Source organism: Lutzomyia longipalpis, chromosome 2 (assembly GCF_024334085.1).
Source record: "Lutzomyia longipalpis isolate SR_M1_2022 chromosome 2, ASM2433408v1".
Classification (NCBI taxonomy): Eukaryota; Metazoa; Arthropoda; class Insecta; order Diptera; family Psychodidae; genus Lutzomyia; species Lutzomyia longipalpis.
The window spans coordinates 463645-487799 of record NC_074708.1 but is presented as its reverse complement, the minus strand read 5'-3'; the positions used below and the strand labels follow the sequence as shown (position 1 = coordinate 487799).

The 24155-nt window shown below is 34.5% G+C and overlaps 4 protein-coding genes and 1 long non-coding RNA gene across 7 annotated transcripts in view; 3 read left to right on the top strand and 2 right to left on the bottom strand.

The window, feature by feature from the left end:
* Positions 1 to 24155, top strand: part of LOC129788401 (N-acetylgalactosaminyltransferase 7) — a 783634-nt gene that overhangs the window by 573394 nt on the left and 186085 nt on the right. The window lies entirely within an intron of this gene.
* LOC129788439 (protein obstructor-E) lies at positions 1173 to 4625 on the top strand. The gene is made up of 2 exons (XM_055824524.1): positions 1173 to 1641; positions 3769 to 4625. Exons 1-2 carry the CDS (start codon positions 1593 to 1595, stop codon positions 4623 to 4625), a joined length of 906 nt encoding a protein of 301 aa, XP_055680499.1. The 5' UTR covers positions 1173 to 1592.
* LOC129788470 (uncharacterized) lies at positions 3262 to 4581 on the bottom strand. Its single transcript, XR_008750364.1, has 2 exons — positions 4473 to 4581; positions 3262 to 4381 (listed from the first exon to the last, which is right to left on the bottom strand). It is a non-coding gene; the product is annotated as an uncharacterized LOC129788470 (long non-coding RNA).
* LOC129788395 (gastrula zinc finger protein XlCGF26.1-like) lies at positions 5322 to 8259 on the top strand. The gene is made up of 3 exons (XM_055824425.1): positions 5322 to 5501; positions 6306 to 7433; positions 7511 to 8259. Exons 1-3 carry the CDS (start codon positions 5322 to 5324, stop codon positions 8162 to 8164), a joined length of 1962 nt encoding a protein of 653 aa, XP_055680400.1. The 3' UTR covers positions 8165 to 8259.
* On the bottom strand, positions 10029 to 24062 carry LOC129788385 (putative uncharacterized protein DDB_G0286901). Of its 3 annotated transcripts, none has more exons than XM_055824384.1 (11): positions 23875 to 24062; positions 21149 to 21629; positions 18899 to 19048; positions 17027 to 18689; positions 16006 to 16184; positions 15638 to 15923; positions 15342 to 15521; positions 15072 to 15248; positions 14813 to 14992; positions 13276 to 13352; positions 10029 to 11319 (listed from the first exon to the last, which is right to left on the bottom strand). In XM_055824384.1, exons 2-11 carry the CDS (start codon positions 21365 to 21367, stop codon positions 11149 to 11151), a joined length of 3282 nt encoding a protein of 1093 aa, XP_055680359.1. In that variant the 5' UTR covers positions 21368 to 21629; positions 23875 to 24062; the 3' UTR covers positions 10029 to 11148. The 3 variants fall into 3 exon arrangements, with proteins under 3 accessions (XP_055680359.1, XP_055680361.1, XP_055680360.1); XM_055824386.1 differs by having other exon boundaries at positions 15638 to 15920; XM_055824385.1 differs by having other exon boundaries at positions 21776 to 24057.

The following is a 24155-nucleotide window of genomic DNA, read 5'->3' as shown; positions in this document are numbered from 1 at the left end:
CTTAATTCGTTCAATTTTAATCATTTAATCTCAACATTTTCTTTTTTAAAACAAAAATCTCTTTATTGAAATTTTGAATTAATTTGAATTTTAAGAAAGAATCAGTTATGCATAAGAATCTCAAAGAATTAATCAGAATTCTACTTAAATTAAGAACAAAACAAAGGGGCTTTTACAAAGGAAAATATGTATCTTTGATAGCTCCTCTATGTTGCATCAATGTGTGTTGTATTATGTATTATTTTTATATTGATCTATCCTCATTTTTATGAATTTCATAATGTCAGAGAACCAATTATAATTATTTTAAAAAAAATAGAAAAGAAAAATCTCCTCCAAGTATTTAGAATTGTAGCTCTATAAGTCATATTATAGTATTACTTGTATGAAAGAAAAAATCATATAAATATTTTTTTTTCTATAGTGTCATTAGCATTTTATGCCTCCAAGATATTTTAGTCTTCTGCTGTGTTGCAATTTGATCAACAATATAAAAAAACAAAAACACGTTTTCTTGAATGTTAGTTTCTTTTTTCTTGATACGCACAGACACGTCTTTCAGAGGTCTTTTCTTAAAAAAAAAATAAATAAGTTTAAAAAAAATGTTCATTAAAATGGCTTTTCCGTTTTCCTTGAAGAAAAACTAAATTTTTAATCTAAAAGCAAAAAATGAATTCTTTTTATTTAAACACACAAACTTTTGTGGATAAAAAAAATGAATCAAATAAGAGGGAAAAAATGAAAGAATAATATATTTGAGAGATATAAAAATTAAATTAAAAAAAAATGATGCAAGTGCCTTAGAATATAAAGAAAAAGAAATTAATTTAATATGTCACCCAATTTTTGTATATTCATTGTGAGAAAAAAAATATGAGAAGAAAATCCTTCTAAAAAAATTATCTACCAAACTTTGATGAATGTTAAAAAAGAAGAACAACAAAGATCAACAAAAAAAAATTGCGATTTAGTTGAATCGAAAAATCAATTTGAAATCTCTTATTAAATGTGTTTCCTCGGAAAAAAAATTCCCTCAAAATGAAAATGAGAAAACATTTTAATGAAAAAAAGAAAAGAAGAGAAAATCCTGTTTAAAGAACAATAAATGTGTAACATTTATGGTGAAAAATCTGTATTATATTGAAGGTATAAAAATTACAACAACAACCAACAAAAAAAGTGAAGATCAGCTTTTCCAATACTTCACACATAAAAAAAAAAGTTTCAATGCCTCGTTGTGCGAAGAGTGGCAAAGAAACAACATTTTTGCGAAAGATGAGCCCGTGATTTTGCCACCCTGAATCGTCTTCAACAAGTAATATGTTGCTGATGATCCACACTCCCCACTTTTCATGGGATTTCGCATGTTTTTTCGAAATGTCAACGAATATTTTACACCTGATCTCAGCGTGTGATCTCACCGTCTCTCCTTCCAGTTTCACCACGAAGATCATCCAGGACGGTTGTGTGTCTCACTAAAGTCTCCATCAGATAATTGTTTTTTGACTCAATTTGTGCTTCATCTCAAAGACGAAGAACCTCAACACGCCCGCAAAGATTTTTGGTACATTTGCTACGCATAGAAAAGAAAAATGATGCAATACGTCGTTGCGATATGCTGCTCTCTGTTTGCACTGCAAGGTAAGAAGAAAATATGTGTTGAAAATATCGTGTCTTTAACAATTTATTTAATGGTGGAAGAGATCAATACGCAAAAAGTCAATTCAAAGGCTGATGATGATTTTTTTTAAGTTGTCATTGAAATGATTTAAAGTGAAGAAAGACCTAAATTTAATTTATTTTAAAATGTTTCTTTAATATCAAGTGATTCATCTTTTATATCTTTTGATTATTGTGACAATGAAAATAATCCTTGGACTTTAGAGATTTGAATTTTCAACAATAAAACCTTTTCACGACAGCATTGAATAATATATTCTTGTCTTAATCCTGAATTTATAAGAATTTTAATATTCTTTAAACGATTTTATATCATTTTTTTATAATTATTTTTTAAAAGAAAATGATTTCAAATTAATCACAAAAGGGGTTCCATCTCTTGATCAGCAAATTCTGCTTTTGATCAGAAGAATATTCCATTTTGATCAGAAGAATATTCTGTTTTTGTCATTTTCATGACCAACGTCTTATTTTTTCTAATTTATTGCTTGTTTTCTATGATCAGAAAGTATTATTTTTTTGATCATTAATCTGTTTCACTGTTCAATTGCTAATTATCCTGATTTATTGCTTACGAGGTAAATTGTCGCTTCGCTCCAATTTTCCTAGCCCCGCTTCGCAGGGGGTTTTGCGCTTCGCGCAAATTTTAGAGAGAAAAAAATTGTGATGATTTATAAGCAGATTGGGGCCATACTCATTAAACCCAAAAGAAAAAGCAAAGAGAAGAAATCATTTTCATACATTTCAGGCGCCAAATTCAAAAATTCACAAAAATGCATGACTTTTATATGGGGGCTACCTGAAGGGGGGCTTTGGGGGGAAAATGATTACGGCCACTCGAAACCGCCTGATATAAGGAGCCTCTGTACCAAATTTCATCGCGATCGGTCAAACGGTGTAGATTTGTATAGCTTTACAGACACGAAGATTACCAACAAACCGACCTTTCTTTATTATATAGATAGAAGAAGAAGAATATTATTCTGAGCGAATATCATATTTTCCTGATCAAAATGGCAGATTTTCTGACAAAATGGAACATTTCTCATCGAATAAGAACATTTTACTGATCAAAACGAAATATTCTTCTCATTAAAATCAGAATTTTCTGATCAACATATTTAATCCCTATTAAGAGGGTTCAAATACAATCAATTGCAATATATTGATAAAGGACAATGGGTTAGAATTTTTCTCACTTGAAAGTTTTGTTATAATTACTCCAGTTGATTAACACATAACTGAAAAATTCTAAATAGAAACTCTTCAAACTCATTCAATTTTTCATTATTTTATTTAAAATTGTTTTCCATGCTAACCTCTGTAGTGATAACAATCGTTCAATGACTCAGTTGTGTTATCTAAAAGAAAAGAGCTTCATTGAATGAGGAGAGAAAGTTAGACAACAAAGAAAAAATCAGTTTCAGGATTTCTTTTTCTTTATTTTAAAACATTTTTTTATTTCAATTTTTACAGAAAATAGAAAATAAGAAGGATTGAAGAATTCTTAAGGTTGAAAGTTTTCTAATATTAAGTCCTTTTTTCCATCCAATAAATGAGCCGAAAAAAGCTTAAAAAGCATTTCTTTTTAAATATTCTTTTATTTTAACGATTTTCAGTTACATTAAAATGTTAAAAATATCTACAATTTCTGACTAAAGATTCCTCTAAAATTGATTTTATTAAATTGAAAGCACGTGTCTTTTATTTCTTTAATTTGTTCTAAAAGTTTTTTTTAAATTAAATTTGAGCGCTTCAATGATTTCTCAATAATTTATTTTTATTCAAACAATTTATTTTCATTCAAAATTAAATAATTTAAGAATTATTCTTCTCACGTTAATTTTTTCTTCTCAAAATTCAAGCAAATCCTCTCTAAAGATGAATAAAATCATAAATCAGCAAAGACAAAAAAAAAGAGTCTCTCGGAAATACTTTCGCTTTCCAGACGACCTTCAGGGTCTCTTGGTGAGCATCTTTTGCTTGTCTTTGCGTATTAGAAGACACGAAATTACAAAAAAAAAAAATTAATTAACATAATTTTGACTGACTTATAGAGTATTTTCAATGTTGGCTCATCTTTTGCAGTTGTGGCACAATTCAATGAGGCACAGAGATTTAATGCTTTTGGAGCCTTCAGGCAGCCACTGCAGCAGACATCGCAGCCACTACAGCGCTCACATCAGTGCCCTGAAGCCAATGGAAGGTATCCTGTCTCAGGGCAGTGTGATGCGTACATTGAGTGCCGCGATGGGGTGAGTGAGGAGAAGCTCTGCCCCGATGGGTTGTTGTTCAACGAAAAGGCAGGTGTCTTCACCTATCCCTGCTCGTATCCAATTGACGTGGAATGCCCCCAAGGGAGGACTTCGCTGCAAGCTGCCCAATCCACTGATGAATGTCCTCATCAATTTGGCTATTACCGCCTTGGAGATGCATCGCATTGTGGGCAGTTTATGAATTGTGTCAATGGGAAGGGATTTGTGTTTGATTGTCCCGAAGGATTAGCATTCAATGCTGCAACATATCGCTGCGATTGGGCCGATCAGGTGCCTGATTGCGATGCTGAAGCCTTCCTTGGGTTCACGTGTCCACCGGAAGCTCGTGTTGAGGGTCTCGGGCAGGGTGAGGCACGTTTCTTCCGTTCTCCGCATGATTGTCAGAGGTACTTCCTCTGCCTGGAGGGACGTCCACGACTCCACACCTGTGGCGAAGGACAGGCATTCAATGAATTGACCAATGCATGCGATGGGATTGAAAATGTAACATCCTGCTACACTCCACAATCAAATTACAGGCAAGCACAGCCAGTTACACTGCCACCACCACCACCACCACCCCCAACTCGTGCCTTCCAAGCATTCCAGCAGCAACCCTTCCAGCAAAATCCTTTCCATCAGCAACGTAGGCCACAACCTCTTGACACACGTGGGTCTTTCCGCTTTTAATGAGGACACAGAGATTTTTGTCGACAAATTCCCCATTCCTGCTCCTTCCTTTCTCGCTCTCCAACAATAAAAAAAAGAATGTCAACAAATAAAAAAAAACAAAAAATCCTCCCCATGTATCCTCCCCTCTCAAGGGAAATAAATGACGGATGAATGTCCAGTCCAGGGGGTAAAGATTTTTTCCCACCGCACACAATCATCCCTCATACCCTCACATCGCATCCCCCTCTGCAGAGCTGTGGTGGCTCCCTCACGGAGCTCTTGTTGTGGGTTTTTAGTAGATTGTGAGGAGAGTTTTCGGAGCGAACAAACACACACAGTGGCGTCGCACGCATACACACTGCGCTCAACCTCTGTTGCGACGACACAGTGGCCCAAGCTCTCCGAAGGCGAGCAAGGCCCCCTTTAGCAGTTGAGAAATGGCTGCCGCCTCTGTAAGGTGGTGACTCCGCAATTGGCCCACGCCAGCATACTTCCGTGTCCAACATTAGCCCTAAATTGGGCCTCAAACGCGAGTTGTGAAAACGCCCCACAATTTTTTCTCCATTTTCAACGTGAAATACGCAGAGACGCGCACCCTTCTACACAAATTTTGGTTTTTTTTCGCTTTTCCCGTGCACTCCATCGGGCACAACCTGTCCACACACTTGCAGCAGGGATTCACGTCCAGAGTTCACCTAAAAGACATCCGTGAAGATGATGAACACGGTGGCCCTGGCGAAATTGAAGGAATCACAAGATTTGACGGTGGATTCGCTCATGGAAATCTGTCGTCTCTGTTTGCGCAGTGATAGTGTTCGTTTTGATATTTTCAACAATGAGGAGGACTACAAAGTACCCCTAAGCCAAAGAATTTATGACTTTTACAGGATAAAGGTGAGTTTTTTAGGGATTTTCCCGTGTTTTTTTCCTGCCTGTAGCATAATAAACATGGCTGATTGTCATTTTATTGATTAGCAAGAAGGTTGGCGTGAAGTTGAGTAAACTTCGGAAATTTTGCTGAAAATTTCATGAAATTTTCACAATTTTCATGAAAAAAAATCAGTTAGGTTATGAACATTATAGGATAAACAAGGGGATGGTATAACCTCATTTTCTGTGAAGAAGTCACTTTTTGTTGAACAAAATGTATGAGGAACTCTCGAATCTCGCTCAATCTCGACCGATTCCCGAGAAACACTTTAACTTTTTTTTGATTAATAATGTTATTTCGATGATGAGATAGGGATCAATCGAAAGCTAATTAAATGTACTTTCGATTGCAAACTGATACCTTCTTTTGATCGGAAGAACGTGCTGCCTCACGAAAAGTACTGATTTCTCGGGGTTGGGCATCCCCCTGAGGATAAAGTTATTTAGAAAGATTTTTTATATTCTCGATTTTTTTTAAATTCATTTCTATTCAATAAGTTTTCAATGTTTTGTATGGTTGTGATCAATTTGAAAAGATTGAAAAATGCAAATCTCACAGCATAAATAAGTTTCATGAAATTTTCATTCTAATTTAAAGCGCCAACTACTGACAGCATTTCCAATGACTAATGTGCTCTTTAATTTTTCTCCACTGGAATATCCATGGACATTGAGGGAAATCTCTGCAAAATTATTAAATTCCAATTTTCTTAATTTTCTTTTTAGAATAAAAGAGAAATTAATTGATTTTTCTTACATTTTTTTCAGGTTTCTAAAAATGATCGTTTACCCACAAAAATATGCCATCATTGTCTATTCCAAACGGAAGTTCACACGGAATTCCGTGAGGGTGTTATGCAGAATGAGAAGAGATTGCGCCAATTTACAGCATCTCTCTGGCCAGATGATGTAGCAGCGGTCGGGGCTGAAGAGAATACGGGAAGTGATGAAGTTGCAGAGGAAGAATTTGCGGAGAATGGTACGGAGCAGGAGGAAGTTCCGGAGGAGATGGATGAAGAGCGTAAAGCACAATTGAGGCATGAAATGTTCCTGCAGGATATGAAGGGATTGGAATGCTTCCCGGATGATAATAGCGTTGTGACAGTGGTGGATCCTAATAAGGAGTACACGAGCTCAGAGGAGGAGAGTGAGGTTGAGGAGCATGGGAAAGTGGGAGCTGAAGTGGAGCCCGAAGTGGATCAGGAGGGTGTGGATTTGGGGGGTGTGGCAGTGCCGAGTATGTCGGAAGCACTGAAAAATATCTTCATGTGTCGTTTCTGCGATACAGCCTTCAGCTCAGCAGCTCTCTGTGGGGACCATGAGGCTACATCCCATCGTCCTGATGCTCCGTATGCTTGCAATTTCTGTGATTTCAGCTGCACCTACCGCACATCATTGATCCTCCACATTCGCGACTCCCATCGCACCGAGAAGCCCTACATCTGTGCCACGTGCAACAAGGGATTCGGCAGGCGATCCGATCTCAAGAAGCACACCATCGTACACACAGGTGTGCGTCCATTCTCCTGCCCGGTGTGCAATAAGAACTTCTCACGCAACACCAACCTCACGAAGCACCTTCGTATCCACAGTGGTCTCAAACCGCACGTTTGCTCACGCTGCCCGCGCTCCTTTACCACCCACACGGATCTAATGCGTCATCAGCAGGTACATTCGGGTGTACGTCCCTTCCGGTGCTCAAAGTGTCCGGCAACATTCACGCGGCGCGACAAGATGCTGCATCACGAACGGGTGCATTTGCGCAAGAGTGGACAATTGCCACACACAACGGGAGACTCTTCCTCAGGGCTCGATCCTGAGAATATGGTCATCTCCCTGGATCCCTTTGCAAATATGAATCATCAGTTGACAGTGGAACCAGAGCCCCCACAACCGGTAAGTACAATGCTGTGCGAACTCTTTAAAAAAATTATTTGTAATGATTTTTTGTTGTTTTGTTTATTTCCTTGCAGTGTGACGACGCCCATCCACGCTTCAGTGTTCCGGATCATATTCAGAACCTCGATCTCATGTTCTCCTCCGAGGCACCCACATCGAATGACGTCATCACGTATGGAGATCTCAACGGTGGTGGTGGTGGTGGTGGCACACTGTCGGAGGACAACAAGAAGATCTTCATGTGCACAAAATGCCCAAAGAAATTCATCAATAAATCCTCCTTCCGGGAGCACATGAACAAGCACACGGGTATTCGGTGTCATGTGTGCAGCATATGCTCCAAGGCATTCTCAAGGAAGCGCGAACTCGATCGTCACAGTATTGTCCACACGGGTTTCAAGCCCTTTGAGTGTGCGACGTGCCACAAGCGCTTCGGGCGGAAGGATAAACTCGTGCGCCACGAGAGGATTCACATGGAGGGAAAGTTGTTTGCCTGCGCCATATGTGAGGCAGCATTCACGCGCAAAGATTCCCTGATACTGCATCAGAAAATCCATGGGAAGTTGACGCTGCCCGAGGAAACGCAAAAGGACTTCCTCGACGTGGCCGATGGGTTCGATCCATCGCGAATGCTACGGCAAATCCGGGAATTTATCCCACCAATACCGTGGGCACAGGAAATGAATGAACCCAAAGAATGTGGCTTCTTCCAGGATATGCAGCACTGAATGAAATAATATTTATGGTGTGTACATAAAACAAAAGAGAGAGAAGGAGAAAAAAAACTTACAAGATAGATAGTAAATGTTGAATGAAATTAAAAATTATTTTTTTTTATTACTTTTCCGGCATTACCCCCTTCCCCCCCCCCAAAGTAAAGTCGATTCGACTCATCAAGAAGATTTTCCTTCGTGTCCTCACACATGAAACTGTCTGTTAGGGATCGCAATTCAATTTGTGGACTGTATATTTATTTCAATTTAATCTACGGTGTGGGTGGGTGGCGAGGATGGAAAAATCTCTATGGCGAGCGCGCCATATTACAAAATTGGCAAATGGCAAATGTATTGTATTGGAAAGTGAGTTGTATTGGTGAGGGATTCTGTAACAAATTATTCTTATTAAATTCTTTCTAACTATTCTACAAATTATTTTTACCTATTGTGTTAGCTAGCCGCTATTTATCCCTTCACGTCTTTCTTTTGTCTTGTATCAAATCCTATTTAAAATTAATTTTAATTAGCTAAATTTTGTTCATTATATATATAATCTTCCATCTTTTACCTTTGTTCAATCAGCTATTTCAAATCAGTTAATATTTTTTTTTTTTTTTTTTTTTTTAGATTTAGATTTAGTTTATTCATCTCATAATGGTTCCCCACCCCCCGTACAACAAAAATACAATGTGTAGCGAGAAATAGGTTGCCAATAAGAGAGAGGAAAGGATACCCAAGCCCTAAATGGCTGTACGGGTCCTTGAATGCTCAAAATTAATTAACAAAGATTTTTTTCAACAGCATGCTCAAATTTTCTAAACAAAAACAATCTTCTCTCTCAAGCGTTTCAGCTCTCTTTGAAAAACACCACAATCTGGGCTATCAGCATAATGATTAGTACTAAGTTTAAGATGAAATTTTGTGTTAGCTCTTCTACAATTTATACACAACATTCCAGAACCATCACAATCGTCCGATTTATGTTTTCCTGAACAAAACTGGCAGATGTAGGTTGCCTCCTTGCAGTCCTTAGCTAAATGTCCGTAGCCACAGCATCTCACACAGCGTCTCACGCTCACACCGTCACAGACGTAGCAAGCGCTCCATCCTATGTAGACACGTTCCTTTTGCAACAATTCCTTTTGCGCCGACAAATTCCTATAAAAATATTTAAACTATTAGTGCCTATTCTTCATTTTGCGGAATAAAGATTTACAAATTACTTACTATTTCACAAGATTTTTAACAAATTACATTAGCGTCTCTTTGACTTCACTTCTTTTTCCTTTCTTTTCTGTGCAAATACGCCTACTGTGATTAACTATAAAATCTAAACCTTTCAATTTCCCCAAAGGGACTATAAGGGGCTATTCAATCTTCAACAGTCTCCTTCCTCCGATATGCAGCTAATCTGGCCCATTTTGCCCGCGCCGTTTCACGCTTAATTAATTCAGCTCATGAATTTACTACAACCCTCACCCCCCCCCCCCTCACCTAAATCACAATTCTGGGAAAAGAATATTTTTTAAATTATTTATAATTTATTATTGTAATGATAGTAATATATTTTTACAATAATGTGTTGTTGTTTCTTTATAATTTTCTCTCTCTTTTCCTTTTCAAAGTTTTTTTTTTTATTTTCTTAAGAAATAATTAACAAATATTTCTTGCATCGTCGTTCGATATTTTCTCTTTTTCATTCTTCCTCCACTTTTCACATCCTCTTAATTTCTTTTCTTTTCTTTTCATCGTCATTTTGTGTTGTCTCCGCGCGTTGTTTCCTTTCTTTTTTTTTTTGCAACAAAACGGCAGCTCAATATCATTGTTTTTTAAAATTATTTTTCATTATTTTATCTCCACATTTTCTGTGTTTTACTTAAGTTTGAATCAACATTCCTTCTTTGCATGTTTTTCATCATCATTTTGCTATGTATGTTTTTCTTATATAATTTCTCTTACCCATTTTTTTTTTAAATTTGTTTTTCATCATCTTAATATATTGAATATTTTTTTTGCTTTATTTCTCTTTCTGATAATTATTTGTTTTTTTTATAGAGTAAAATGTATAGAATAATTTTTTTTCGCTTCAGTTTTAAACTAATCACTTGCTATCTTTTTTTTCTTCATTGTTAATCTGTAATTTTAAATCTTTTTTTTTTTTGTTCACAAACGTGCAATTTTTTTAAACTTGATTTTTTCGTCTATTGAATTTTTTCATATTTTTTTCTCATTTAAATATGAAATTATAGATCAATATAAATTTTATTTGCAACATATTTTTTTTATTATTACTTTTTCTGCTATTACATAACTTTCTCTCAAATGCTTTTCTTTTTCATTCAAAAACAAAATAAACTCTTCTTTTTACTTTTCATTATTCCTGAAGGAGGCAACATAAAAAAATAATTTTTAAGTAGAAATAAGGTTTAAAAAAAAAACATAAATCGGTTTTCCCTCTCATAAAAAAAAACTTCTAAAGACATAAAAAGTATCACAAAGTCGAAATACAAAAAGAAATGAAAAAATAAAATGGTAAAAATGTACATGAAGGTACAGAGTGTAGTGTTAAATTTTGTTTTCATAGATTAGTAATAGTAGAAACTAATAAAAAAATCGAAAAGAGAAATCCACTAATGTCATTCATGTTGAGATGTTTTGCACTGTAATCTTTTTTTATTGTTTATTAAACAAATATGGAAAAAAATCTGATTAAAAAACTACCATCTTTGCTTTTTTTCTGTTTAACTATATATTTTTTTTATTTATTTATATCTCTTTTTTTACATTTCAATAATATTTTTTCTCATTCTTAAAAAAAACAAATAATTATGAAAAAAAGAATATAAAGATTGTAAATTTCTTATTCAGACTTCTTCCATATAAATATCAAGAATGTTTAATTTTTTTTTATTAATTATTTCATCTCTTCGTCTTTTTTTATTAACTGCAATAATTTTGTTTCTCTCTCTCTCTCTCTGTCAACCTTCGTGCGTGACTCACTGAATCGGCATTTTCGTGACACTGTTTCCCCCAACATTGGCAGTTCGAAAGCCAGGTGGCATTTTCAATTTTAACCTGTCGTGATTTCTTGAAAATCCATTTGACAAATTAGTGAAAAAATTTGGACTTTCGTCCCTGTTCAACCAATTCATCTCCGGATTTAACACCTAAAAAAATTAACAACAAAAATTATAAAATAAAAATGTAGAAATGATTTAGAAATGATTTTTTTTAAAGAAATCTCTTTGTTAATATGTATGTAAATGTGTGTGTTAATTAAAAAAAAAATTAATAATAAAGCAAAAATTAATAATAAATCGATGATTAAAAACCAAGGGGTGTTTATCTGTCGAATATTTTGTGTTTTTGGCGAATAATCCGAAGATTAGCGAATAATGACAATATTCCCAAAGGTCTGAATATTCTCATTTTCAGCTAAAATTTAGTACTTTTACGGCTTGAATTTACTGTTTTTTTTTTTTTAAAGTACTTTTCAAGAATTGAATTTAGTACTTATTCGTCTTAAAAGTACCTTTTTCGATTAAATTCAGAACTTTTTTTCAGTTGGAATTTACTATATTTTTGGATAGAATTTCGTATGTTTTCAATTACAATTAGTACTTTTAATTATTGAATTTTTACTTTTTGAGATTGAATTAAAAAAAAAATACTATAATCTAACCGATGTAATAAATTCAATGCTTAAATGTACTAAATTCTATTGGAAAATATAGTAAATTCCAGCTGAAATAGGTTATGGTTTTTTTTTTTGAAAACCCAATCTCAAAAAGTAAAAAAGTTTAATAGGTAATTAAAAGTACTAAATTGTAGTCGAAAACATACGAAATTCTAGCCAAAACTATAGTAAATTCTAACTGAATACTATTGAAGAAAGTACTAAATTTAAACTTAAAAAGTACTAAATTCAATAGTTAAAATGTACTAATTTGTATCGAAAACTATATTAAACTCTAGCCAAAAACATAGTAAATTCTATCTGAATACAATGTAAAAAAAAAGTACTAAATTTAAGCCGATAAAGTACTAAATTGAATTTCACTTCTTTCATTAAAAGTTAGTAGTACTATTTAAGCTATTGCTCCTCAGTTTACCAATTTAAGACTAAAAAAAAAAAGAAATGTTCGTCAGTTTAATATTCTGATTACTTTGACGAATCATCCGAATATTTTCATTCAGATAAACGCCCCTTGTTAAAAAAAACAGATGAACCCTTTCGAACGATTGGACAAAGCTAAAATTATCATCTGTCGAGACGAGATAATTTTGTTAGTTCCTTGTTTTTTTTTTAATCTAAATTCAACTGATTTTTTGTTGTTAATTAAAAAAAATCTACACAAATTAAAAAAAATCAAAAGACAAATAAAATGTAATAAAAAAATAAACAGAGAAGAAATTAATAACGAGAAATTTTGAAAAGTGAATGAATAACATTTTAAAATATTAGAGACACAGACTGAGAAACCAAAGGTTTTCTTTTTTTCATCTCTTGAATGTCCCGGTGAGAGAGGGAAAGTTGATTTCTCCTCCGAAGAAAACATAGAAAAAGAATAATCGACAAAAGGAAAAAAAAGAAAATATTCATTATATGAATGAGAAATGAAAGAGAAGAATAAAAATTGAAGATTAATAAATTTTCTTTTTCTTATTTTAATTCTATTGCCCCTTCTCCATTTAAAAAAAATCACTTTGAGTGTGTAAATATGCTCCTTTCTTACTAAATATTAAATCTTTCTTTCTTTCTTTTTTTTTTTAATCCTTTATGTTATTGATCGCTTCTGATTTCTTTTTCTTTTCTTTTATATATTTCACACAACTCTAATTTTTTTCTTTTCTTTTCTAAACTTGTTGTTGCGAATTTCATTTTATATTATTTTTCATTCTTAGACCTTTCTTTTTTTTTACTTCTTCCAATTTAAATGATTTTTATTTATTTGTTGTTATTTAATAATTTTATAGCAAATCTTGTTGTCTTTTCATTTTCATTGATCTTCTTCTTGTTGGTTGTTTGTTTGTTTGTTTTTTAATATTTTTTTTTATAAGAAAAACTATACAAAGTGACGATTCTTCAAATACTCTAGCATTCCTTGAACATGAGCATTTACCTGTGCTGGTGAATTCTGCTGCGGAGCCTGTTGATTCATAATACTTGTTTGTAGATTTAGTCCATGGTGTGTAAAACCTACAAGAAAAAAATTAGACAAGACCAAGAAAAAAATGTTAGAAATTTTTAAAGAAAAATCATTTTTTTGTTTCTTAGGCAGAAAAATTAATGAATGAGAGTGAATTGAATGAAAGAATCCGTTGCAACGCCATTTTGTTTCTTCTATCACTTTTAATAGCTGATGAAACATTCACGCTAATGTTTCATTGTTTATTGACAAGTAAGTTTTCTTCCAAATTTCTACAATTTTAATTTTTTTTAAATTGAAAAAAAAGTAAAAATCGCAGAAGATACATTAACCCTTTTGCGTTTTTTAGGTCATACGTAAACTCAAACTTGAAACAGTTTTTTTTCTTAAATTTTTTAAGAGTTTAATGATTTATCTAAATTTAAATGCATCAAATTCATGAAATAGAATCCAAAATTAACGTTTTGAATGAGAAATGTTCTCTGAGAGCATCCACCAAATAAATATTCTTATGAAAAGAGCGCATGTTTCAATGCTTTTATGTTTCACGTGGGCATGAAAGAGTTAAAATACCTAGCTCGCCTTCAGAGACTACGAATCATCTTTTTTCTGTGTGTAATTAAAATAAAAATGAAAAAATAAAAATTTAAACAACACATAAAGAGTGAAAAAAAAAGCAATCTCTTGGAAAGTTTTGATAAAGCTTGCAAATTGATTACAAGAAAAATTCGCGCTCTACAAGAAAAATATTACGTATTTGATTGAATTTTTTCTCTCTTTTTGCAAAAATGATAAGAATAATCTGGCCTATATATATTCTCTCTTTCAATGTACACAAATATGTATGATGACTGTGAATGTAATTATACAAACGTAAAAAGAAAAAAAAATCAATAAAAAAAAAAACAGAACAATAGAAAGGAATAAGGGAAGTATATTCATAAATCTTCTCAAAGTGTGGATGTTTGGAGGAATTATTTTGTTTTTCAGGTCAATAAATTCCTAATCATAATTAGTATTTTATTGAGCAATTCTAACGTTTGATGTTTTCTATTTTACATTTTGACATTTTCTTTTTGTAAGTTAGATTTTATTGTGACGTTTTCCATCTTTTTTTTCGAACATTTGACGTTTATTTCTTACGGTAATAAAAATTAACAAAAAAAAAAGAATTTGATTTTCCTTTCTGAAATTAAGATTTTAAAAGTTTCTATTCTTCACAAAATTTCACATTAAAACAGTTAATTAAGAAAAAATATTGAGACATTACGCAATGCCACACTGAAGGAAAATATCATAAAAAATATACTCTTGAATATATTTATGTAGGTACAAAATAACATAGTTTTAGTGTTGTAATATACGATGCTTGCACTCATTGCACATGCTCACTTAATACAGCATGAACGGTTCTTCTTTCACTTTACATACTTCAGTGTAAATGTATTTGTGAAATGAAATATAAAGACACAAGAAAAGGGAATGAAAGAAAAAAAAAATCATTAGTCACCTGGTCCAGTTTGTTGTTGTTGCTGCTGCGACATAAACAAGTCAGTTGTTTGTGGAGCTTGAGACTGTTGCTGCTGTTGTTGCTGTTGTAACGTCGGACCGGGTAGCAGTGTTGGATACTGACGGAATGATACAATTGCCGGATCCAGAGAGGTCCAATCTGAAGTCATACTTCCATAATCTAATTTTTTGTTTAATAATAAAAAAAAAACAATTTTTGAAGGAGAAAAATAATTTTAAAAAAAAATGTCGAAATTTACTTGATTTAAGTGCTGAATGACTATTTTGCTGCTGAGATTGTGAAATGATTTGATCACTTGACTGTGGACCTTGTGGATAGCCATTCATGTACCCCCAATTGGAATCTGGTGGTTGCTGCTGCTGCTGCTGCTGCTGTGTTGAATTTCCCATATTCATGAATGGTAAAATTTTGCTGCCTAAAACACACAAAAAAAGAAATTTTACTTTTTAGCAATCCCTGAAGAAAAGAAGCTGCAAAGCTAGAAAAAAAAAAGTTTTTTTTTGCCAACCTTGTGCTCTTGGAATTCCAAATCCAAACGCATTCATGTGATTGAAACCAGGTGGTGGCATTCTTGTTCTCTGACAATTTTCTAATAATTTACTATGATTAGTCTGTGGCTTATTTTGCATCATCTCACATTCCATAAGCTCAGCAAGAGCCTTTTGTGTTTCAATAAATGGATCAAAACCTACAAAAAAAATCGAAAGATTTTTATTTTTATCTTGTGATGAATTTTGTTGTTAATAGAACAATGTTCAAGAAGAAAAATCTTCTATTTTTTTTATTAATTAATTTTTAACTCACCCAAATCATCATCTACCGCAGCAGAATTTTGATTTCCATATTGATTGTGTAGTCTATTCTGTGGATTACTGTTGAAGAGCATATTATTGTGAGATTGCAGCTGCTGCTGTGTGTCCACCTTATTCAACCAATTCTGCTGCTTCGGCAATTGTGTCACCAGATGTGTGTGTTGTTCCAAAAATTGAGAATTTAGTCTGTTGTTCTCCATCAAATTTGCAATATTCAGCTGATCAACTGATGGACCATTTGTTGAATGGCCATTCATCATGAATTGTTGCTGTTGTTGCTGCAAAAAAAAAATCAACAAGAAATTTCTCATTTTTAATTTTTTTCTTTAGGTAATATTTTTTTTCAATTGAATATTTTACCTGATTCTGTTGATTCTTGTGGAAATCGAAGAACTTTGACATATTTCCCGTATACATGTGATTTATATTATCACTGCCACTGTGTAAATTATTGTGTTGTGTTCGAGACTGTTGTTGTTGTTGCAAAAGCTGTCTGTTGATTTCATTTGGACAGTGAAAGTAATCGGAATTGAAGTCTCCTGAAATTATTGCAAAATACTTTGTTAAAGAAAAATCTTTAAAATGTTTTTTTTTTCGATTATTCTTTTCTTTTAAACGCCCCTTTTTTGGGAAAGCTGTTAGAATTTAAACATTTTTAATGTTGCCATTTTTCTTTGGGGTTTTTCTTAAACTTGGTTACCTACATTTGAAGCCTAATTATTGAAGTGTAAGAAAATCGACTTTTCCACAGAACTGCCCTAAAACATAAAGGTAGGTTTTTCTCAGGATCTACTGGATGGATTTTGATGGAATAAAAAGCAAATGAAAGAGGAGTCATTGGCGAAGAATGTACCGGAACAAAATTTTGAATTTCAACTCAGAAGCTGAGAAAACTACATAAATATTGTTATTGACTTTTCTCAACTTCTGAGTCGAAATTCAAAAATCTGTTCCGGTACATTTTTCGCTAATTCTTCCTCTTTCATTTGCTTTTTATCCCATCAAAATCCATCCAGTAGATCCTGAGAAAAACCTACATTTGTGTTTTGAGGAAAATCTCAAGATGGCGGAAAGTGATTTTCTTACTCTTTAACAATAAGTCTTTAAATGTGACCAACACTTAAAAACCAGGTTAAAGAAAAAACCCCAAGAAAAATAAAAAACATTTATTTCACCAGGTCTCAAAAGTGATCTATTTTCTATTCAAATTAATTTGGATTGATGCTCAGTTAGAAGTAACTCAATAAAGACTTTTCAATTTATGTAATATTTAATCAATCAATAAGAGAGAATTTTTCATTCTTCCTATTTAAGGTCAAAAGAAAAGAATTTCTCAAGAAAAAAAAAAGAATAAATAAGTAAAAGAGAAAAGTATCCTCACCATGTAAACCATTGTACTGCTGATGTGGCTGCCCCATTCGAATACCATTAACTGATGAATTGCGCTTTTGCATTTCTTGCATGCGAAATAATTCCTCTTGTTGCTGTTCATCCGGATGCTTTGTATTATTCTTCTGCATAACAAACTTAAAGGCAGCTTCCCAGTCTTCCGATGTATTCCCAAGGATACTTTCATTTATCACTTGTTGTTGTTGTTGATGATTCCCAGTCGTGGTTGTGTTACCAGAGCTCTGCTCTGATTGCTGTTGGGTCGACGGCGTCACACCATTTAGTTCTGGATGTTGTTGATTTGAACTACTATTGCCGGATGTTTGACTACTACCACCATCCACGGCCTTCATAAAAGGTTGGAAAGTATTTGTGGAGAAGAAGCTGTTGCTATCATCGAAAAGGGATAATTTTGTGAATTTCGACGCTGTATCCCGCAATGTACCACCACCATTCATCTGTTCACTGGGATAGTGTGTTGTTGTGTCACCATGCTGTTGTTGATTCATCTTATCGAGATTTGTCGTTTTATTATTCTGTTGATGCTGCTGCTGCGACGGCGGATTACCCCCCATTAATTCTGTGCTAGCCGTTGTGGAGGCCGATGAAACAGATGAGAGTGTCGATGAGATAGATGTTGACAAATTTTGCATTTGTGAATGATCCGGGAAGGAGCTGGCGGGTGAACTTTTACCACTACCACTCTCACTTGATGCCCCACTATCACCCGTATTGCTTGTCGATGTTCTACTACTACTACTCAACGACGGTGTATCCCCATTGCGATCATTTTCCACAAGGAGTGCATCATTCTCAATGTCATCAATTAAATTGACTTCATCATCATCTATGTGATGATTTTGTTTCTCAATTATATCCTGTTGTTGTTGCTGCTTTGTCGTTGCACTGCTGTTGTGTTGTTGATCCTTTGTCGTTCCTGTTGGTGCCGTTGTGTGGTTGTAGTTACTGTTGCTGCTATTGTTGTTGTGGGAATTTGTATGATTCTTCTGCCCTTTTCCCTTCTTCTCTGCTTTCGTCTTTTCATGCTTTCTATTTTCATTCTTCATTGAATGATCCTTCCCACCACCCACTTTTCCATTCATCATCAACTTTGTTTCCTTCCCAACGGGTGATTCTGATAAACTCGGCCATGCATCCTTTGTCGGTCCATTCTGTGTTGTACCACCACCACCAATATTCTTTGCATCACTCACAACTTTCATCATCCCACCATTGGTGGTGCTACTACCATTGGTTGCTGATGAATTGGAATTTAAAGCTGCTGTTTGTGCAATCAACTGATCATGGAGTCTCTTTTCATACTCCTGATGCTTCCCCTGGTGCATCTCTTCCTTCGTGAAGCTCGCCTCCGAATCACCCAATTCATGTAAATACATACAATCGGGCTTCGGACATTGCTGATTCTTCATGAAATGACTGCAGTACTTTGTCGTCCCTAGGCTTGTCTTTATCAAACGATTATCTATCATGATGCTATTGACACTCTGTATGGCTCTCAAGGCATCACTATTGCTCACATACGTTACATACGCCGAAGCTGAAGGGCCTTGGACACCAGCATAAGTAGTACTTGGGTTAATAACCACTTTATGTATTTTGCCATACTTTCCAAAATACTCGTGCTTCTTCAGGATCTGTACACAACAACAACCAACAATCAACAGCAACAAGCCAATGCCAGCCAATCAACAATTTAATAAAATGAGTAAAGAAAGAAAGAAAAAAAACAATAAATTATTACTCTTTTTCCTCCCTCTTCTTCTTTCTTTCTCATTGCATTGAGAAAAAACATTTCTATATTATAAAAGTTAGTAAAACGTGTGGAAAAAAAAGAAAGACATACTTCCGCGTCTGCCAGTCTAGGTGGGAGTCCCACGACAAACACCAAGTTCTTCTGAACGACACGTACATTTGCCAAATGCTTGCGATTTTCCGTCACTTTTTGCTTTCGTTGCTGCTCCCGTTGTCGTTTCTCAGCCTTCAGAGCAGCAATCTGTGCAAGTTTTCAAGTTGCGTTGCACCACCACACGAAATTGTTGCAAAAAGACAATGAGAATGTTTTTTTTTAAAATAATAATTCATCATTTTTATCCCAAAATTATTAAATTTTTGTTTTATTTTTCAAATTTTCTTAAAATTCCTCTATTAAGGATGAATAAGAAATAGCAATCTTTTTAACGAACTTTTAGAATAACCTGCAGTTATCGCAAGTGAAAGTATTGCACACACCCTCCGTGCAAATACGAGAGAGAAAAAAAAACTCATACACAAATAAAAATTAACTATTTTGTACGTCTTTATCATGGAAAAACACAACCACTGATTTTTTTACATTGATTTTTTTTTCTCTCTCTACGTCTTTGCTGCTTCTTTCCAAAAAATTATCTAACACAACTCTTTTTTGACGATGCGATCATTTTTTTCTACTATTATTCTTTTCTGGGTGAAATGGAAGAAGAAAACAACGCAATTTCCACTACATTGTCATTATACCTCTCAAATAATACAAAAAAAACAAAAATTGGGGAATTAGAATTAATTAGTCGTGCCTGTATTATTTCTCTCTTTCACACACTTTTTTTTTATATATTAATTTTAAACATTCTCCCGCTTGTGGCGAGCTTGTCAATGAAACCAACTGGAATTCAATGCGCAATAGACAAGTGAAAATTTCCGTGATATTTCCACGTTAAAAGTTTCAATTATTTTTGCATTTTAGTACATATATTACTCAAGAAAATTGCTGCTCTTTTATATTTCTTTTTTTTTTTTAGAGAAATAAATTCCACGCATTTTTTCCCAAAATTGTAAAACATTTAAACACAATTTGTTGAAGTTTTTTTTTTAGGATATTTTAAAAATTTTAAATAGATTGAGAATATTTTTCCCTAAAACGATTAAAATAGTCTCCGGATAAGACAAAACAATTAGAGAAATCCTTCATTGTTTAAGACATTAATCGTTCTTTCATTTTGTGAATAAAAAATAAACAGACTCAAAGGTGACCTAAAAAATATAGATTCACCTTTTTTTTTTTCTTTTAAAGCAAATTGAGAAATAAAACATCAGAAAATAATCAGCTGCTGGTGACACAGTGTTTCCCCTCCTCACTGAGAGTCTCTTCTACATACTCCTATAAAGTCAACAACTATACCGTAAGATTGCGTTATATATTCACGGCCTTAGTCACTCTTGAGAGCGAAGAGAGATAATATTCAAGTTCAAAAATCTTTTTAATTTTATGTACCTATATAAATATCTGTGAGCTTTGAATGTTTCCAGCATCCAAAATTATGCTCAATCGCATTGAATTTTAAATTAAAATTTTAATCAATAAATCACTATTAGTTTGGACTAATTTCTCTTATCATTTCAATCTTAACTCTTAAGTGGAGTTTTATTGGAAAATTTGTTTTTGATTAAATTCCATTTGAAGTGACTTGAAATTTTACTAAATCTCATCATTCTAACTAAGAAGAATAAACTATATATTTTAAGGATGAAATTGAATTCTTAAAGTTTTCTTAAGATTCTTAAAGTTTTCTCAAGATTCTTTAAGAAAAAAACTTGCTTAAGAAAAATTTAAGATTCATAAGTTTTCTTAGCGAAACTTAAGATCTCTTAAATAAATTGAGCTAATTGCATATTTTTTATGTTTTTTACGAAATTGATGCCCGAAGGCAATGAGAAAAAATCATTGAAAAATGTGCATTTAGCCCAATTCAGCCTGACTGAAGAAAACTAAAAAAAAAACTTAAATCTTTCTCTTAAGAACACTTAAAAATCTTAAATTTTTTTTTTAGGAAATCATAAGTTTTTTTTTTAAGAATCTTAAGAAATCTTACAAAAAATTAAGATATTAAGCCTAATTCAGCGACCAAGAAACCCTTTAAATTCGCTTGAAATCTTGAAATTTCAGTACAAAATTCAAAGATTTCAAGGGTTTCGTGGTCGCTGAATTAGGACCATTCTTAAGAAAACTTAAGCATGTCTGACTAGTGAATTTCACTCAATTAGCCTCTCAACTTACGGAGACCTCTCATCAAAGGGAACAAAAGGATTTTAAAGAAGAAAAAAAGACATTTTGACTCACTTGCTCTTGCGAAAGTGGAGTGAAATCCGCAGGATTTTCCGAGTACGCCTTCCGACACGCTGGGCACAATTCATTCTCATCCGTTCTGATGCGGTGCCAGCAGAAGCGACAAATCTGATACCCACAGGTGCATGGGAAGAAATTGAGATCATCCACCTCCAGTGCTTCCATGCACAGTGGGCATTCGACAACTTCATCGCTGTTCGTCATCCCGTTCATTGTTTTCTTCTCTTCCTCTTCTCTCACAACACAAACACCGCGCGTGCACTTCTTTCTTTTTTTTTCTCTCTTCTAGTTCACTTGCAACAAAACTCCGGTCTTTTAGTTAGACTTCTACCTTTAAGCAATTTTATCCTCAATTGAGATGGGAGAAGAAGAAAAATATTGTATTTTGCTGCGGGACTTTTTTTTTGTCTTTCACAGATCCACCACAGAAATGGGAATCTCTGAAACGGCCTGCCTTGAATCCGTTGAGATTTTCCTGCAAAATGACAAGAAAAGGAGATTTTTCAATTAAAAGTAAAATTCAATTAATATTTTATTAATAATTTTGCCTAAAATTCTTTAGGTTTATTTTTTTTTGTATTAAACTAAAAAGTCTCTTGGTCTTAAGGATTAAATACCTACATAATTGAGCCTCAAAACACTTTTTTTATAAACTGTCAACCCCGATCTCCCCTATTTTCCAAAACATTGAACAATGCTAGTTGAAAAAAAGTTGCAGAGAACATTGACATTTTATAAAATAATTATTAAAAATTAGAGACTTTCCAATTTATGTACAAATTGTGAAATTTTTATCACAATAAATTGAATATTTTTTGGCCATACTATGGTACCCCAGTGTACAGAGGAGGGGAGAAAAGTTTCGTCCACTGAAAGGGACATTAAATTGGGAACAATTAAATGAAGATTCCTCAAAAAATTCTCGCTAAGTTGTCTGTCTCAATATTTGGGGGTATTTCATGCACTTTTCCGGTCAAGGACACACATAATGAAGAAAAATCAATAGACCACTCCTTCAGCCACAAAAGGATGACTAAATGTGTGTGGAGGATAGAATGGTGGGAGAATCGTTCGTTTTGTTGGAAATTTAATTTTTTTTTCTTATTTTGTGGCAGTACTTTCGCTTCCTCTCGCCCAGTGTCCCTCACAGCTGTATTTGTATTCGGCAAGATCGTGATTATGTCAATAAACTGGGAAGTATGTTGTGATAACTCAAGGCTGTTGTATGATCACTACATCAACAATTTTTATCCATATTGTGTGGAGGTAACAGAGCAATAACACTCTCCTCTCCTCTCCCTTCTCTTCCCCACGGAGATGGGGTGATTTTGTTCATCAGTAAAGGGGAGAAAAAATAAAACAATGTATCTCCTGACTCTCCGTTCAGGAGTGAAAAATTGTGTCCGGAAGTCATTAAGTGGAGGTATTTGGCACGCGTGTGTTTTGATGCCGTGCAAGGAGTATATTTTGTGAATGGCAGATGATGCGAGAAGTAGAGAGAATCTCAATGGCAGTGAAATAAAAAAGAATAGTGCTTGGGGAATGTTGTCAAAAATAGATGAACCTGATTCCCCAAACAGCTTGCCTTTCCCACAAACACACCATCATGCTGTTGAAGGCTCCCATCTGACGCACTTTCTCGGTGCTCTTCTCACGATGCCACTCTACCTGCCTGCCTGCCTCACGGAAATGCCCTCTTTGTCACTTCCTGGGGGCGCGCACCTGTGACGTCCACAAATTGCGCGAGGGAGAGAGCTCCTGCATCAGGTGCAATGCCGTGGAAGCTCCCCAGACACAAGATTGGGAGGGGAGGAATATAATCTTTGGATTAGATTACAAACTGATGATGGTGGATGGAGGAGGAGATGCCTGACGTTGAAAATGAGCCACATAGTTGAAATCCCCCCACACACACGCTCGTATCCAACAAAATAATTCCATTGCTGCTCACTTCTATGCCCAAGTGAGATGGTGCAATGCAGCGGGTGGGCGCGGAAGGGAGAGGAGTGCGGTGAGCACACAGAGAAAAGAGACACAAAGAAATCATACACACACAGCCTTCGCGAATGAGCTGGAAATTGGACAAACTCTTTCTTGCCAAAGCAATCCCGCATCGTCTCTCCACACAATTTTCCACCTCTAAATGGCCTGCCAAAAGGCTCTTCATCTATCCCAAGAGGATTAGATCCCCAAGAGGACTCCGGAATGAGATAAAGCACCTTGCGCCTGATTTTTCAACACCGTGGCACTTCCTTTTCACTACACTCCTCATCAAAATCTTTTCTCTGTCACACAAAAGAAGAAAAAAAAGTTCCCAAATCTTTTCCTCCGCAAAATGGGCACACATTTCCAGCCACCGTGGAACGTTCCTGAGAGGGTGCATGTGAGTCACTAGAAAGTCCCCAATTTGTTGGGAATTTTCCCTTCTTTCTCGCACCTCCTTCTCGTGTCCAGGAAAAAGTGGTCCATTGACGAAATCTCAATGCAAAACTTCTCTACACACAACCCACTGTGGAAAAAAAACACAAAAATCTTCCGGAATGTGTGATAATTCTCATCAAGAGCACTTCCTGGCCACCTCAACGGTACACTGGGTCACAGAATTCCGCGAAAATGACGCGAAATAGCTGATAAATTGGCCAACTTTTTTTTCGCTTTGAAAATGTCAGTGTGATGTGAAAACTTTTCCAACCTTCTCTCCCCCTTGTTTTCCAACTTACTTTCCCCGCTTATCCAAAATCAACGCACAATTATCACGAACTGTTGTACACAATTGCCTTCTTAACTGTGTGCCTATTGCAATTCCTCAAAAGGAGATTTTTAAAACAATACGATCAAGATGAAAAACTGGTGGTAATCCGAAAAATCCAATATGGTGGTGCAAAATCGCAAATGGATGAGAGCCGATACCCACTAACGCATATCTTGAGATTTTCTCCTTGTTGTCTGCAGATATCGCGAATGCTGATTGTGTCGATTCGGAGTCGACGGTTCACGGAAT